At 49.3% G+C, this 16,569-nt stretch overlaps 1 protein-coding gene across 1 annotated transcript in view; it reads right to left on the minus strand.

Moving 5' to 3' along the window:
- Window positions 1-3,032: 3,032 nt before the first annotated feature.
- The window catches only part of LOC119978674 (acidic mammalian chitinase-like), a 36,542-nt gene continuing 23,005 nt past the window's right edge, over window positions 3,033-16,569 (minus strand). Inside the window, exons 7-13 of the mRNA XM_038820462.1 lie at window positions 15,987-16,113; window positions 15,700-15,882; window positions 7,230-7,346; window positions 5,637-5,775; window positions 4,168-4,239; window positions 3,903-4,107; window positions 3,033-3,170 (exon numbers count right to left, since the gene is read on the minus strand). Of these exons, the coding sequence (XP_038676390.1) occupies window positions 3,917-4,107; window positions 4,168-4,239; window positions 5,637-5,775; window positions 7,230-7,346; window positions 15,700-15,882; window positions 15,987-16,113 (829 nt within the window). The 3' untranslated portion in view covers window positions 3,033-3,170; window positions 3,903-3,916. The remainder of the gene's footprint in view (window positions 3,171-3,902; window positions 4,108-4,167; window positions 4,240-5,636; window positions 5,776-7,229; window positions 7,347-15,699; window positions 15,883-15,986; window positions 16,114-16,569) is intronic.

The raw sequence follows: 16,569 nt of genomic DNA on the forward strand, positions 1-16,569 counted from the left end.
CTTTATACTGCTTTGTCCCCAAGTTAACTTTCTTTCATCTGGGCTGTTAACCAAAGGACCTTAAGTTCTGGACAGAGTCAACAATGTCACTGCTGTGTCCTGTCCTGAACTCTCCTGGGCAGCTCTCTCCAGCAGGTTCTGTGGTGAGATCCTGTCCAATAGGTACACTGCCTATTTGAGTCTCTGGCTGGCCCTGACTTTGAACAAAATGATCCATCATCACAGTCCTCTTGCCAGCAGCTGGAAGATGGAAGCAACTCTGCTCTGTGAGTTGGCATCAAAAGCCTGTATGTGGAGGGCCCTTGGCAGCAGGTGAACATGCAGGGTGTGTGACCTGCCACCTGCTCCCTCTTCTGGCTGGAAGACCCCACACAGCATCATTTATTTTCATTTAAAAGATGGCAGGGGCCGCCATTCTCAATGTAAAGGACAGTATCGGGTGCCTCGCCCGCGATTGGCACCACTGCGTGAATGGCGCCATTGATCGCTCCGCAGCCCTCCCAATACCGTCCGCGACCTACCTGCGGGAATGGCGCCATTGATCACTCCGCAGCCCTCCCAATACCGTCCGCGACCTACCTGCGGGAATGGCGCCATTGATCACTCCGCAGCCCTCCCAATACCGTCTGCGACCTACCTACAGATTGCAACCCACACTTTGAAAATCCCTGTCCTAGTGTATGAATTACAAAAGATTAGTTTGCAAGTGCAGCAGGTAATTCGGAAACCTAATAGGGAACCATGTTGGCATCCTCACAGCACCAGGGACCCAGGGTCAATTCCAGACTCGGGAGACTGTCTGTGTGGAGTTCTCCCCGTGTCTGCGTGGGTTTCCTCCGGGTGCTCCGGTTCCCTCCCATAATCCAAACGGTTATGTGGATTGGCCATGATAAATTGCCCCTTGGTGTCCAAAGTTCATGTGGTGTTACAGGGTTACGGGTGTAGGGCGGGGGAGTGGACCTAGGTGGGGTGTTCTTTCGGAGGGTCTGTGCAAACTCGGTGGGCTGAATGGCCTCGCTCTGCACTGTGGGGATTCTATGAGTGTTATTGAGTGAAATTTCAAGTGCAAACTACACAGCAAGGTAATCCGGCACGCTTCGCAAAAAAAAAGAAAGTGTGGCTCCGCCGACAGGTTGGTAGCGCAGGGCCTGAAAAAGGCAGCAATCTGGAGAAATGGTGCCCCGATCTCCACTGGCAAAGAAGCTAAGCACCCCCAACTCACATGGGGCCCCTCCTCCAGCAGGGTCCCACTACCATAGAGGGTCTGATCAAGGTTCTATGCCTTAATCAGCTCCCCTCTCATCCTTCTAAACTCCAGTGAGTATAAGCCCAAACTGTTCAATCTCTCATCATACGTCAACCCTTTCATCCCCAGAATCTCATCAACCGATCGTTGTCTTAATTATTTGTTTATCTGGTTTTATGATGAATTAATAAATAGAATCACACAGCGGTCCACAATGTCAGTCACGTGTACCATTAACCAGAGGGATGACAGTAACTCGTGAAGCCTTCATCAATAGCACCTTCCCAACTCATGACTCTGGCAGTTAAAAGGACAAGAGCAACAGATGCACAAGAAGGCTAACTCCTGCAGGTTCCTCTCCGATTCGCACAGCCTCATCACATAGAACCACATTTCTGTTCCTTCATAATCACTGAAACTCCCTCCCTAACAGCATTGTGTGTGCACCTCCATAACATGGAAAAGACTTCCTCACCACCACCTTGTCGTGTGTGGTTTGGGATGGGCAACAAGTAGTCATCTTTCCAATGACATTCACATCCAAAAAGAATAAGAAACAAAATATACCCACAGGAAAGTAGGACTGAAATTGCTCACAGTGTTTTCACATCAGGACTGAACTGCGATTTAACATTTCTCTCCCATTCCAGAATCTCCGGGGGGCGGCGCGAATCCCGCCCCGCCATCCCAACGCCGGTTGCCGTATTCTCCGGCATCGTTTTCCGGGCAGGGCGGGGTTCATGCCACACCGATCGGGGGACGTTGGCAGTGCCCCCCCCCCCCGGACAATTCTCCAGGCCCCGATGGGCCGAGCGGCTGTCTGTTTATGGCCAGTCTCCCCGCCGTGGGTAACGCATGCTCCCACACAGCGGGACCTGGCAGATCAGTCAGCTGGAGCGGTCCTCGGGGGGGGGGGGGGGGGGGGTGATACGGCCATACGGGGCCTGGCCTGTGATTGTGACCCACTGATCTGCGGGCGGGCCTGTGCCGTGGGGGCACTTCTTCCTTCCGTGTCGGCCCCTTTTGGATTCCGCCATGGCTGGTGCGGAGAAGAGAACCCCCTGTGCATGCGGCAAAATACGACGGCCGGCCTGCGCATGCGCGGAACCATGCCGGCGGTTCCGCACATGCGCAAACTCGCGCCGGCTGGAGCGGCGCAAACCCCTCCGCCGTCAACCTAGCCCCCGAAAGTGTGGAGAAGTCCGCACTTTCGGGGGCTGTTGACGCCGGAGTAGTTAGCGCCGGTTCTCCCGCCGCCGTGGGGACTTAGTCCCCAGAAGGGAGAATCCGGCTGCATATCTGCCACACATAAAATTAATTAAACTCGCGGATTCCCTTCGGCGGCGGCTGGAGCGGCGCCAACCCTGCCTCCGTCCACCTAGCCCCCAGACAGGTGAGAATTCCTCACCTTGGGGGCCCGTTGACGGCGGAGACATCGGTGCCGATTTTCCCGCTAACGTGGTGACTTATTCCCCGAAAGGGAGAATCGGAGTTTCATTTTCTCTGTTCATAAAAATGTTGGTCAGATGCGGGATACAAAATCTCAGTTAATTTCACTTTCCTTCCGGTGTTGAACACAGAAATGCTTTCCCTGGGAGGTGCCGGAATGACTGTAGATATCGGAGAGCTGTGCCTTGAGTCTGTGTCAAAGTTTCTGTCTTGAACCGTTACATTGAAATTGAATTCATTCAGGTCAATTCATTCAGCTGACTTTGTTGTATTTGATTCATGGAAAAAGACCAAGAAATAATTTTCTTAATGAACCAATGATTTTATTTTGCTGTTTAAACTGCATTTTATATTTTCAGTTGAGACAAATTCGATGTGGTCCATTAATGATCTTCACCCACAAAGTAGAGTCATTTCAGTAATTAAACTGAAACCAGTTACAGCTTCACTGATGCCCAACGAAGATTGATGGCGGCTGGAAAAAGAAAGAGTATTTTAGTGTTCTCTTACTCAACAATGATGTTTCAATAACACATCAGACGCATTAAAAAAAGCTTAAACAACTTCTATTTTAGATCAATCTTTAAATTATAATTATTTTCCTATTTCCTCGCCTTTCCCCTGCCCCGGTGACACACCTTCGCCCACCATAACTGACCAGGAATTTTGGACACTAAGGGCAATTTAGCATGGCCAATCCACCTAACCTGCACATCTTTGGACTGTGAGAGGAAAGCGGAGCACCCGGAGGAAACCCACGCAGCCACTTGTAGAACGTGCAGACTCCGCACAGACAGTGACCCAAGCCGGGTACCGGGACCCTGGAGCTGTGAAGCAATTGTGCTAACCACAATGCTACCGTGCTGCCCATAATTAGGGCTGGGCAATAAGAGGTGTTCATGAGAACAACACCACATCCCATAAACCAATATAAATCACACCAAAGCAAGGGCACACCATCCATTTCAACCCCATTGACGCTGGGAAAATGTACCTACGTTTATTTGACACGTGAATTGTCAGGATTTGTTCAACTCTACACCCAGCAAACTGGGTTTGATTAAAGTTTACTCATGTTTTTATCTCTTGAAACATTACTCCAGTACTTGTAATAAAGTCAACATTGGCATTTTACACAACCTCAATATTACTGTTTTCCACAGATTACCTGTTTTGAATTGTTATTTAGGTTATTAAGCAAGCCTACCTTCTGCTTTCTCATTAGGCCCAGTTGCAACATTCACAGGAAGAATCAAAGACTAATCCAGAAGCACAACTTTCCACGTAGGTCCTTCCATTGGCACATTGATAAAACTTGCTCTTGTCTTTTGGATCAGCGTAGGTACCGTTAGCTTTGCCAGCGCAGAACCCGCTGCCACCACCACCACCGCCTCCACCACCTCCACCTCCACCTCCACCTCCACCTCCACCTCCACCACCACCTCCACCTCCACCTCCACCTCCACCTCCACCTCCGCCGCCGCCACTAGGAGCCTGAGTCGGAGGGACAGCCGGCTTCAGTGTTGTTTTAGATGGAACACAAGCTGGAAGGAAATAATATTCACAAACTCATTTCTTGCTTGAAAGTTAGAAGCAACCGAAGATAAACTTTGTAAAGCCAAAGGCTGTGCTGCATTGAAAATCTCCCGGTGGAAATCAATTCCTTACGGTGTCAGGAACAAACGTCTTGTAAGTTCAGTTCAATAAGAGTTATTGAGGAATTCTTGTGAAATATCCAATTCTGATTTAATTATAGTTTTATTATAAGTCATGTCACACAAAATGTGTGGGTGATGTATTGAACACTGATAAAAAAAACTTGAAAATTAGTATCACAAAACATTATCCATTTAAATGACACAAATAATACAAAGCACATCTTCAAATTATTTAGCTATCAATACACACTGGATGCAGCAACCAATACAGCTGAGCGGTTTGTGATTTGAAAAACCCACCAGAAGAACATATTGCTGCAAACCAAGAGTTCTTAAAAGAGCATTCCGAATCAAAACCACAGTTTCCAGGCAAAAACATGAAGGACCAGCAGCTAATCTGGACCAGGACCCTTCAACTGCAAAGAAGCATTTGGTCACCGTGTGATTTTCTTTTCAGTGACTGTACCTGTTACTTGTCCATGTTTTTGAAAGCTGATACTCTGAAGATGTTTACTTCCCTTTGCTATGCTCGCTGGGCAGAGAGGGAGTTGCTCGACTGTTTGTGTTGTTTATTTGTTGGATTGACATATTAGATTGACAGATTGGCATATTAGCATGTACAAACAATAACTACACTACAGATATGCAAACTAGGTGCTGACTTGGTAAGAAGTCTTACAAGACCAGGTGAAAGTCCAACAGGTTTGTTTCGAATCACCAGCATTCGGAGAACTGCTCCTTCCTTTGGCGAGTCAGGAATTAGACAGGCAGAGAGAGGAATCAGTTCACCCCTGAAACTGAGTGGTAACAACATGTTTCACTGTTGTCCTGTGTTACTCATTCTGTTTTAGGAATTTTAAGCTTGCAGATGTTTTTTTTAAATAAATTTACAGTACCCAAATATTTTTTTCAAATTGAAGGACAATTTAGAGTGGCCAATCCACCTACCCAGCATATCTTTGGGTTGTGGGGGTGAGACGCAAGCAGACACGCGGAGAATGTGCAAACTCCACACGGGGCGGCCTGGGGCTATGATCGAACCCAGTTCCTCAGTGCCTTAGGCAGCAGTGCTAACCACTGCCACCGCCAGGCTGCCCTATGCTTGTAGATGTTTAGCAATATTCTACCAATCAGATTTCTGAGTCACGAACAATGTTGAAATCTAAAAATATTTATATACAGCAAATAGTTTCTCTGTTGTATTAATTATCAATTGCTGTCCATACTGACTTTGTGGCAGAAACGAATAATCAGCTCCAAGTGTAAAGAATCCCGATATTTACCTGTAGAAATTCCAAGTCCAGTGTGCAGCGCATTAACGAGAGGATACGGCCCTTGGTTGCAGAAAGAACCAGAGAAATCGTCCATAGCCAGGGTCCACACCATAGCTCCTCCAAAGTTGTTCTTTTTCAGCCACTCCGCCTGAAAGACAATGTTGAAAATTTTAACTCACAAATTATTGTTTTGCAAGAAATTCTACCCCAAATATAATTTATGCGCCCCGGGGTCAGTGTGGGATCCTTGCCTTTCCTCATTACTGACCTAGGTCTTGGTATGCAGGCCACAATTTGAAAGTTTGCAGATGGTGTGAACTGTGAGGAAGATAGTACAGGACTTTGAAAAGCCATCGGCACGTTGGGTGAATGGGGGAGACAGGTGGCAGGTGAGGATCAATGCAGAGAAATGTGAAGTCATTCATTTTTACAGGAAGAACTTGGAGAGACAATGGAAAATAAAGGGTCCATCTCCAATAGGGGTTTAGAAACAAAGAGGCCTCCATAGGTCATTGAATTCAGCAGGACAGTTTGAGAGGGTAGTCATCAACACATTCAGCATCCTGGCCTTTATTAATAAGAACCCAGGACACAAGCCAAATTTTCATAAGCCACTAGTTCAGCCTTAGCTGAAGTATTGCTTTCGATTCATGGCACCGCACGTTAGCAAGTGCTCAAAGTCATTAGAGTAATTCGCGCAAAAGGGATGAGGAACGTTAATTATGAAGATTACGAACATAGATTGGAGAAACGGTGACGATTTTCCTGATTTCACAAAGATTGTTGTGAGGTGTGTTCAAAATCATGAGTGGTCTGGGTGTAGAGAAACCTCACACTCAGAAAGGGATCAAGAATGATCAGATTTTAAGCGATTATTTAAAGAATCAAAAGTAACATGCGGGGGAAACCGCTTCACACAGCGAGTGGCTCGGCTCAGGAACGTACTGCCTGAGAGGGTAGTGGAGGCAGCTTCAATTGGAGCATTTGAAAGATGATCTGTAAAGGATTAATGTTCAGGATTACGGGGAGAAGGAGGGAGAATGGCATTCGGTGAGTTGTTCATTCAGAATCAGTGCAGTGGGCCAAATTACCTTCTCCTGCACCTTAGAAATTCTATGATCCAGTGAAGATTTACTGCGTAACGGAATACAAAAAGCGGTCTCTAAAATTGTGAAAATTCCCAAAGTTCTGTCGCTCCCTTTGCTTGAATATTGTTTTGTTTGTCTTTTGTCATAGACTAGAGGACGTGAAAATATTTACTGCAATGACAATTAAAACAGATATTCCAAATATCATTGAGATTGTTGTAAGTGAGTCATTTCAAAAAATGTCTCTGTTCTGTCATTGACTATATCTTGGCTACAGAGAGATGAGGTAACAGAAATATGAACTTCTCCCAAATTTCTTGCACTAGAGATGAAATTAGAAATAAACATGGTGGTTAAAAACATCCATAACGCACGTTCCACCAATCATGTATAATCGCTCAAGTTATTCAATTGATTAATATACCAAGATCAACCTAGTGACAATCTTGCTCTGTATCACAACACATTATGTACCAAACCACCAAATAAAAAGTATAGAACATCACTTCATCACCTTGTCTCCAAAGCTTTTTGCATTGTCATATCCAACCCATGTATCTCCTTTATAACCGTATGGAACCACCTGTGGAGCATTCCATTCTGAAGACCCACTTTTCAGGAGTGAGCAGATCTGTGAAAAGATTGAGACATACGCGTTCAAATCATCAGTGATCACAAATGGTCAGATGTTTGCAATGCTCCCAAGGTAGGCTGACAACCTTGGTCACTTATCATAGAATTTATCATAGAATTTACAGTGCAGAAGGTGGCCATTCAGCCCATCGAGTCTGCACCGGCTCTTGGAAAGAGCACCCTACCCAAGGTCAACAACTCCACCCTATCCCCATAACCCAGTTCACTTATTAATAATTTATTCAGTTATCGTGGTCTCTCAACTGCAGTCCTCAAACTGAGGCTACTGTTCTTATTTGTTGTTGATAAATGAAAAGCCGATGCCGACTAATGGAAAGGTTTGTAGTGAGTGGGAATTGCTGGTGTTTCCCTACGGCCAACCTGGCAAGACCACTAACGGCATCTAACGCCAATTAGGGCAAAAAATGATGCCCCACGGAGATACCACCATATCTGTAAGTAATTGGAAAGGGTGAGGAACCAAGAACCAGTTATGGCTTCCACCTCGGTACCCTCAAATCCCCCAAGACCTCCTTCATCCCAACATTGACTGCCACCTCTCAGGGTGCCATCCAACAAGCCAGTTGTGCTGGAGGACCCTGCCCTGCACCCCCCCCCCCCCTCCCCACCCCAGGCACAGCAGGGACTCCTGGGCACCAGACTCTGCACCAGACCCCCACCGGAACAGTACTGGGACCAGGCGGAGGTTCTATCCCCGATCCATACCCCACCCTCAGGTCGCGGAGTATTGCCCAGTGCTGAGGCCCATCGCCTGATTGTTTGATTGTTGGCCGCTGCCTCTGCGGTGTTGAAGCCTCCAGTGTTCAGGCCTCACAGTCTGATCAGGATGCCAGTCAGTAACTCCCGCCTGCGACACGGCACGTGGACCCACAGGATTCCTCTTGGGAATATTTTGCTTATAAACGGCCAACAATACCTTTATACAACAAGATAAAAATAAACAACTGAACAATCCACATATCACAATAACCATAAACCAACAAGGAAAAGGCACCATAGGCAGACAGGCACCGGGTTCCCTGCAGAATATCAGTTCAACCACAAAGCCACAGCAGTGCAGTTACACATTAAACATTAAACTATCAACAGTACAGCATCCGAATCAACCCACCACTCCCTCCCCCTTCTCCAGCTCCCAGCAGCAGATTCACCTCAGTGGAATGTTGCCTGGGGGTAATGCAACAATGCACCGGAAAGCCACGCTGATGTAGAGCATGGCGGAAGAGTCAGAGAACACCGCTTTCTGGGCTCCTGCCACAGACAAGAGGGGCTGCAGCAGACAAACACATGACCTCCTGACATTAAATAACAAACAGGCAACAGTACATTGAAGGCTCCACAACCCACTGCCCACTCCCCCTCCTACAGCTCTCAGCAGCAGACTTGCACCAGTAGAAAGTCACCTGGGGATAACTCAGCAATACACAGGAAAGCTACACTAAGACAGAGCATGGCAGAAGAGCGAGAGAGCATCCTCTTTCGGATTCCCGCCACAGACAAAAGGGACTACAGCAGGCAAACACACGGCCTCCAGACATCAAACAGTCAACAGTACAAAGACCCTGCCCCCTCCCCCACCCCCGTAGCTCCAGCAGTAGACCCACATCAGTGGAATGTTGCTCAGCAATGAGAAAAACAAGACACCGGAAAAGTCACACCAACACAAGCATGAGTGAGAAAACAACCCCTCCCCCTCTCCAGAACTGGCAGTGGTTCCGGACTCCAGACTACAGAAACAAAAGGGGCTGCAGCAAACAAGCCCACAGCCTCCAGGCATTAAACAGAAAACAGTACAATAGCAAGCACACAACTTCTGAACATTAAACGGAAACAGGCAACAGTACGAAAAGACACCAGCAATGTGCATGACCTTCAAACATGAAGCAGTAAACAGTCACCAGAACAATAAACCACCAACAATCTTCAAAAGCGTTTCTTCTCGACCAACAAGTTGCGCAACTGAAGTGAGCCACCATCCTTCCCTTCCTGTAGTACTGTGTCTGTTCACCAACACAGAGCATCACAGAGGATGTGAGAAAAGCATCCCTTCCCCACATTCAGTCCAATAGTAGGCCAGGCAAATCTTCCCCTCACTTCACTCCAGGTCAAAGAAACAGAAGGGGAAACAGCAGCAAACAGAAACTAGGCCTGCAGGCAGTTTTGCAGCCAAAGGCAGGAGCACACAATAAATATAACCTGCATCCACATGAGAGCTGTGAAGTGTTCGCGGTACTATCATTGCCATTTCCCAGTTAGCGTTAGCCTTCAGCTGTGCGGCCAAAGGCCACCATGGTCAGTGGGTTAAAATGACTTTCACCATATTACCACAGATGGGCTCTGTCCAGGAGGTGTTTGGTGGGATGGGCAGGCAGAAGCTGAAGTTGCCCCTGGTATGGGTTTACACATGGGCACTTAGCCCCTCACCCCCCAGCCCAGGGGCGACTCCCCATTGATGGTGACTGACCCTTCCCCCAACAACACCTGTCCCCGCACCCTCCTCAGGGCCCCCCCAAAGCACTGGGCAGCATCCCCCATCCCCCTGGGCTGATTGCCCAACATCCAAAATGGCTACCCACCTCCTCCAGACCCCAGAGCAGCAGATTTACCATTTTTAGTAGATGTACTAAATGGTGCCCCCATGACCTCCCGCTGGGCAGCTGGTCAGATCAGAGAGGATCTGGATTTCCCGTTAATGGGATGGAGATTGGCCTTAATTGATGATTATTGGTTTCTCGCCACGTCATGGTGGGATCTGAATCTCGCCAATGGGAGCGGGCCGATCAGATCGGAACCCTGTCAGAGCACCATCTTGGAAAGTGGCATCGTCGGAACAAATGCGACCAAGGCAAAGGAGTTGAGAGAAAGGGATGGAGTCCTTACAGGGTGTAGGGTGTGAAGAGCTGTAGTCCAGATAGCTGTGGGAGTCAGTGGGCTTGTAGTGGATATTAGTGGATAGTCTATTGCTGGAAATGGAGACAGAAAGATCAAGGAAAGGAAGGGAAGATCGGAAACGAGTCAGCTCCCAGCACACTTTTCTGCAAGCTATCCGGCTCGCTCGGACTCACGCTTGGAGCAAGATGGCCGTTAGATTGCACTCTGCATATTTCTCATCTGAGGCATTGGAACAACCAATGCAGATCCTGGACCTTACTCAACACTTTCTTATCCTTCCAATAATGTGTGAAAATCAGACACAGGTTGGAACACAAACCGCAAAGGAATGGCTGTAACCTCTGTATAAAAACATTTCCCTTAGAGAGGGAGGTTGAGGATGTAAAATGTGATATTCTCCACTTCACCTCCTTGTGTATTGCCCAAGACTGACAACAATGACCAGAGTAAGACAGCCAAACACCTCCTGCTGATGGAGGCTGTGACATTGGCCGCGATTCTCCGCAACCACGGTGGGTGGGAGAATAGCGGGAGGTCTGCTCCCGCACCTCCCACTATCCTCCCACCCCCCCCCCCCCAAAATGGCGTGACCGGTTTTCCGACACGCCGCTCGGAGAAACGCAGGCCGCCGTTTTTCACAGCGGCCCACGATTCTCCGACCCGGATGGGCCGTGCGGCCTGCCGTTCCCGACCTGTTCACGACGGCGGCGACCACACCTGGTGCGACGGCAAGATGGCGCCGGAGCGAGGCGACTCTCTGCGAGCTCTCCCCAACAGATCCACTTTTAACTTAACTTATACTCGTTCTAACTTCTTCTCTTGCAGGCTTGAAGATCCTCCGAGGCCCTTGGAGACCTTTTGACCCGACCCGACCTGACCTCCGTGATCTGGAAGAAGATCGGGCCCAAACCGGAAGTGAAGCCCCGACCTCGATTTGGAGCTGACCCGGGCCTCGGAGCTCCAAACCCGGCCTAACTACCGACGCCAGCCCCCGGATCGCCCGGTCTAGTCCCCGGAGCTCCAGACCCAACCCCCGACGGCAAGACCCGGCCCAACGCGACCCCGAGAGACCCGCCCAGCAACCTGACCCGGAGAGGCCCGCCCAGCGACCCGACCCGGAGAGGCCCGCCCAGCGACCCGGCCCGGAGAGGCCCCGCCCAGCGACCCGACCTACCTGGTGATGGAAGAAAGAAAAATCCACATGGAGGCCCCACCGTGCCGACTTCAAGATCCAACCCCAGGAGCACCAAGGGAGGGAACAGACCATGGGACCTAGCCCAATCTGCCCCAGGAAGCCCCTGCCCATGACCCAGGACCCCAGAAATAACAGATACCGCGCACGAGGACCCGAACACCCTGCAAGGTATTCCCGCGCCCGCAGAACACCGGGACCCATCCGGATCGCAAACTCACCCCCCCCAGCAACCCCGCTACCTCAGCCAGCGCCCAGGACCTTGCCAGACGCGACCCCAGAAACGTAAACAGCGCCTTGGACTTCGCTAGCGCCCTGGACCCCGCCAGACGCAACCACCTACCTTCCACAAGGGCTGACGTCTCACATCGGATCCCAGGATCATCCAGCAGCAGCCGCTGACCGAGGAAGCGAGGGAAACGCAGCGGTCTGCAGGTTAGACTGAAGCAATGTGGTTTCAAGACCCCTCTCCCCAGCATACTCCTGGCAAATGTCCAAGCGATTGAAAACAAGCTGGATGAACTTAACGCCAGACTTACCTCTCCGAGGGATGTAAGAGACTGCTGTGTGCTCTGTTTCACAGAGACATGGCTCACCCCCGCCTCACCGGACTGTGCCATACAACCTGAAGGCTTCTCTATTCACCGGGAGGACCGCACGGCATCTTCAGGTAAAGCGAAGGGTGGAGGGGTTTGCCTCCTCATCAACTCCTCCTGGTGCTTGGATGTGGCGACCCTGGCGACCTACTGCTCCCCAGACCTGGAATACTTGACCGTAAAGTGCCGCCCATACTATCTTCCACGTGGGTTCACTTCAGCCATTATCACAGCGGCCTACATCCCACACCAGGCAGAAGTGAGGAAGGCGCTGGACAAACTGTACAGTTAGAAACAACTATGAAACAGAACACCCGGAGGCCTTGTTCCTTGTGGCCGGAGACTTCAACAAAGCCAACCTCAAGAGTGTACTGCCAAAATTCCACCACCACATCTGTCCCACCAGGGGCGACAACACTCTTGACCACTGCTACACAAAAATCAAGGGCGCCTACCGTTCCATCCCCCGACCGCACTTTGGGAAATCAGACCATAAGACTGTGCTCCTTCTCCCGGCTTACAAGCAGAAACTCAAGCGGGAGAATCCAGCGAAGAAGGTTGTGCAGTGCTGGTCCGAGGAGACAGAAGAGCTCTTACGTGACTGCTTAGAGGCAGTGGATTGGTCCATATTTAAGAACTCAGCGACTAACTTAAATGAGTATGCCACCACCGTCACAGACTTCATCAGCAAATGTGTGGACGACTGCGTGCCAAAGAAAGCAGTACGTAAGTTCCCCAACCGGAAACCATGGCTCAACCGCGAGATTGACTCCCTACTGAAGCACAGGTCTGAGACGTTCAAGGCAGACGACCCTGTCCTATACGAGAAATCCAGGTACGACCCCCGCAAAGCCATCCAAGATGCCAAGAGAGAATATCAAACTAAGCTAGAGTCACAGACAGACTCTCGGCGGTTGTGGCAAGGACTAAACAAGGCTACAAAGCGAAGCCGAACAGTGTCTCTGGCAGCAGCGTACCCCTCCCCGATGATCTTAATGCATTCTATGCTCGGTTTGAGCAGGTAACCAACAATCCGCTGTCGAGTGCCCCAGCAGCCCATAATTCACCCATACCCACCATCACAGTTTCCGAAGTCAGATCGGCCTTCCTGAAAGTGAACCCACGGAAGGCGATGGGCCCGGACGAGATCCCTGGTCGTGCTCTCAGAGCCTGCGCGGACCAGCTGGCAGAGGTATTCACAGACATCTTTAACCTGTCCCTACTCCACTCCGAGGTCCCCACCTGCTTCAAGAAGACCACCATCATACCGGTACCAAAGAAGAACCAGGCAACGTGCCTCAATGACTACCACCCGGTGGCCCTGACGTCAGTTGTAATGAAGTGCTTCGAGAGGCTGATCATGAAGCGCATCACCTCCATACTCCCGGAACGCCTTGACCCACTTCAATTCGCATACCGTCGCAACCGGTCCACATCAGACGCCATTTCCCTGGCCCTACACTCATCCCTAGAGCATTTTGAAAACAAGGACTCCTACATCAGACTCCTATTTATTGACTACAGCTCCGCCTTCAACACCATAATCCCAGCCAAGCTCATATCAAAGCTCCAAAACCTAGGACTTGGCTCTCCACTCTGCAACTGGATCCTTGACTTTCTGAGCAACAGACCACAATCAGTAAGAATGAACAGCAACACCTCCTCCACAATAGTCCTCAATACCGGTGCCCCGCAAGGCTGCGTACTTAGCCCCCTACTCTAATCCCTGTACACACACGACTGCGTGGCAAAATTTGGTTCCAACTCCATCTACAAGTTTGCTGACGATACGACCATAGTGGGCCGGATCTCGAATAACGATGAGTCCGAATACAGGAGGGAGATAGAGAACCTAGTGGAGTGGTGTAATGACAACAATCTCTCCCTCAATGCCGGCAAAACTAAAGAGCTGGTCATCGACTTCAGGAAGCAAAGTACTGTACACACCCCTGTCAGCATCAACGGGGCCAAGGTGGAGATGGTTAGCAGTTTCAAATTCCTAGGGATGCACATCACCAAAAATCTGTCCTGGTCCACTCACGTCGACGCTATCACCAAGAAAGCACAACAGCGCCTATACTTCCTCAGGAAACTAAGGAAATTCAGCATGTCCACATTAACCCTTACCAACTTTTACAGATGCACCATAGAAAGCATCCTATCGGGCTGCAGCACAGCCTGGTATGGCAATTGCTCGGCCCAGGACCGCAAGGAACTTCAGAGAGTCGTGAATACCGCCCAGTCCATCACACAAACCCGCCTCCCATCCATTGATTCCATCTACACCTCCCGCTGCCGGGGGAAAGCGGGCAGCATAATCAAGGATCCCTCCCACCCGGCTTACTCACTTTTCCAACTTCTTCCATTGGGCAGGAGATTCAGAAGTCTGAGAACTCGCACGAACAGACTCAAAAACAGCTTCTTCCCCGCTGTCACCAGACTCCTAAATGACTCTCTTATTGACTGACTTCATTAACACTACACCCTGTATGCTTGAACCGATGCCAATGCTTATATAGTTACATTGTATAACTTGTGTTGCCCTATTATGTATTCTCATGTATTTTCTTGAATTTTGTTTAATTCCCTTTTCTTCCAAGTACTGAATGACCTGTTGAGCTGCTTGCAGAAAAATACTTTTCACTGTACCTCGGTACACGTGACAATAAACAAATCCAATCCAATCCAATCCAATCCCAGGTAAGTGTAGGGCCTGGGGGGACGGATCGGGGATCGAGCACCACGACCGTGCTCGGGAGGGGACTGGCCCCCGATCGGTGCCCACCGATCGTCAGGCCGGCGTCACAAGGGGACGCACTCTTTCCCCTCCGCCGCCCCGAAAGATTAAGCCGCCATGTCTTGCGGGGCGGCAGAGGGGAAATACGGCAACCGCGCATGCGCGGGTTTGAGCTGTCCAACCCACGCATGCGTGGCTAACGTCATTAGGCTCCGCCACGGCATCATTCTTGGCGCGCCAGGCCTTGAAGCCAGGGACAAGGCCCAGCCACCGCGTTTCCTGGTACGGCCCGCCTATCCCCCCGGGTAGGGGAGAATAGGAGGCCGGGAGAGGCTTCCGACGCCATCGTGAACCTCTCCAGGTTTCACGACGGCGTCGGGCCTTGCGGAGAATTCCGCCCATTGTCTCTGATTATCAGAGTGTGATGACACACGTTTCAGCTCCTGGTAGCTAAGCTGGGCGATGCCATGTGTTGTGAAGCTGGCAGAGGCAGTGGGATCTTCATACACGGGGCAGATGATCAGATAGTGGCATCCTGGGTAAGGATGTCAGAATGCACGGCCTGTTTTAACACTGGGTCATTCTGGAAACTTTCAGCACTTGAACTGCACAAGGGCAGTAAGCTCATGTTTACAAAATACATTTGAACATGAAATGAAATGAAATGAAATGAAAATCGCTTATTGTCACAAGTAGGCTTCAAATGAAGTTACTGTGAAAAGCCCCTAGTCGCCGCATTCCGGCGCCTGTTTGGGGAGTCTGGTACGGGACATGTTACTTAATCTGCCTGAGGACGTTTATACGAATGAGGAAATTTCTCACAGTAAAGTTTGAGATTTTTGGGTTGTTAAATTCAGTACTTGGTTAGTATTTTAAAACATATGGAATAAAGAAGCTGCTTCGGTATCAATACCTCATAATAGGCCAGGATTCCGGCCTGTTTGGTGTACTTCCCAGCTGCTCCACCACCTACAGATGGTGCTCCCACCCCAGTGCGGGATGAGGTCAGTTTGAAGGTATGGCCATATGTAGGGAATCCAACATTCAGTTTCTCAGCGGGAGCCCCGTGTTCTTTCCAAAATTTCATTGTATAATTCTGCAGAAAGAAAAACCAGAAAGGTTTCGCAAATCAGCAGGTTGAAGGCAGTTACACATTGGAAATAATAAATATGATTGGATTCTATTTTCATGTACACTTACCACATTAAAGTAGAGGTTGGTATAGCCTCTATTATTTGGGAGAGGATAGAGAGGGCTATTTTCTCCAGTGACACTATTCCAGGGTCCAAAGAAATCGTAGGTCATCACATTGAAAAAGTCCAAGATTCTGTACAGGAAAAGAACGGAGTTAAACTGATATCCTGTTCAACTAAAATAAATGCTAATTATCTGACTTATTAAACTAACAAGCTCTGACAATTAAAACGATTGAAAATACAAAAGGGCCTTGCATTTCTCGAGGATCTTTTCTGATCTCAATATGTCCCAAAGCAGTTCACAGATGATGAATTATATTCAATACACCATCACTGTCACATTGAGATCAATGGCCAATCAGGTTGATTTGATGCTATTGTTGGGGAATAAATGTTCAGCAGAACTCTGGGGGAACTCTTCCTTGAATAATGCCATGGAGCCTTTGTCATCTGGTTAAGAATCAGGACTTCACTTCACCATCACATCCGAGAGACGGCAGTGCTGCCCTCCCTCTGTATGGCACTGAGTGTTAACTAATACACTGTAATTCACTTGTGGCTTGAGAGCACAATGGCCTGACTCAGGG

Source organism: Scyliorhinus canicula, chromosome 15 (genome assembly GCF_902713615.1).
Source record: "Scyliorhinus canicula chromosome 15, sScyCan1.1, whole genome shotgun sequence".
Classification (NCBI taxonomy): Eukaryota; Metazoa; Chordata; class Chondrichthyes; order Carcharhiniformes; family Scyliorhinidae; genus Scyliorhinus; species Scyliorhinus canicula.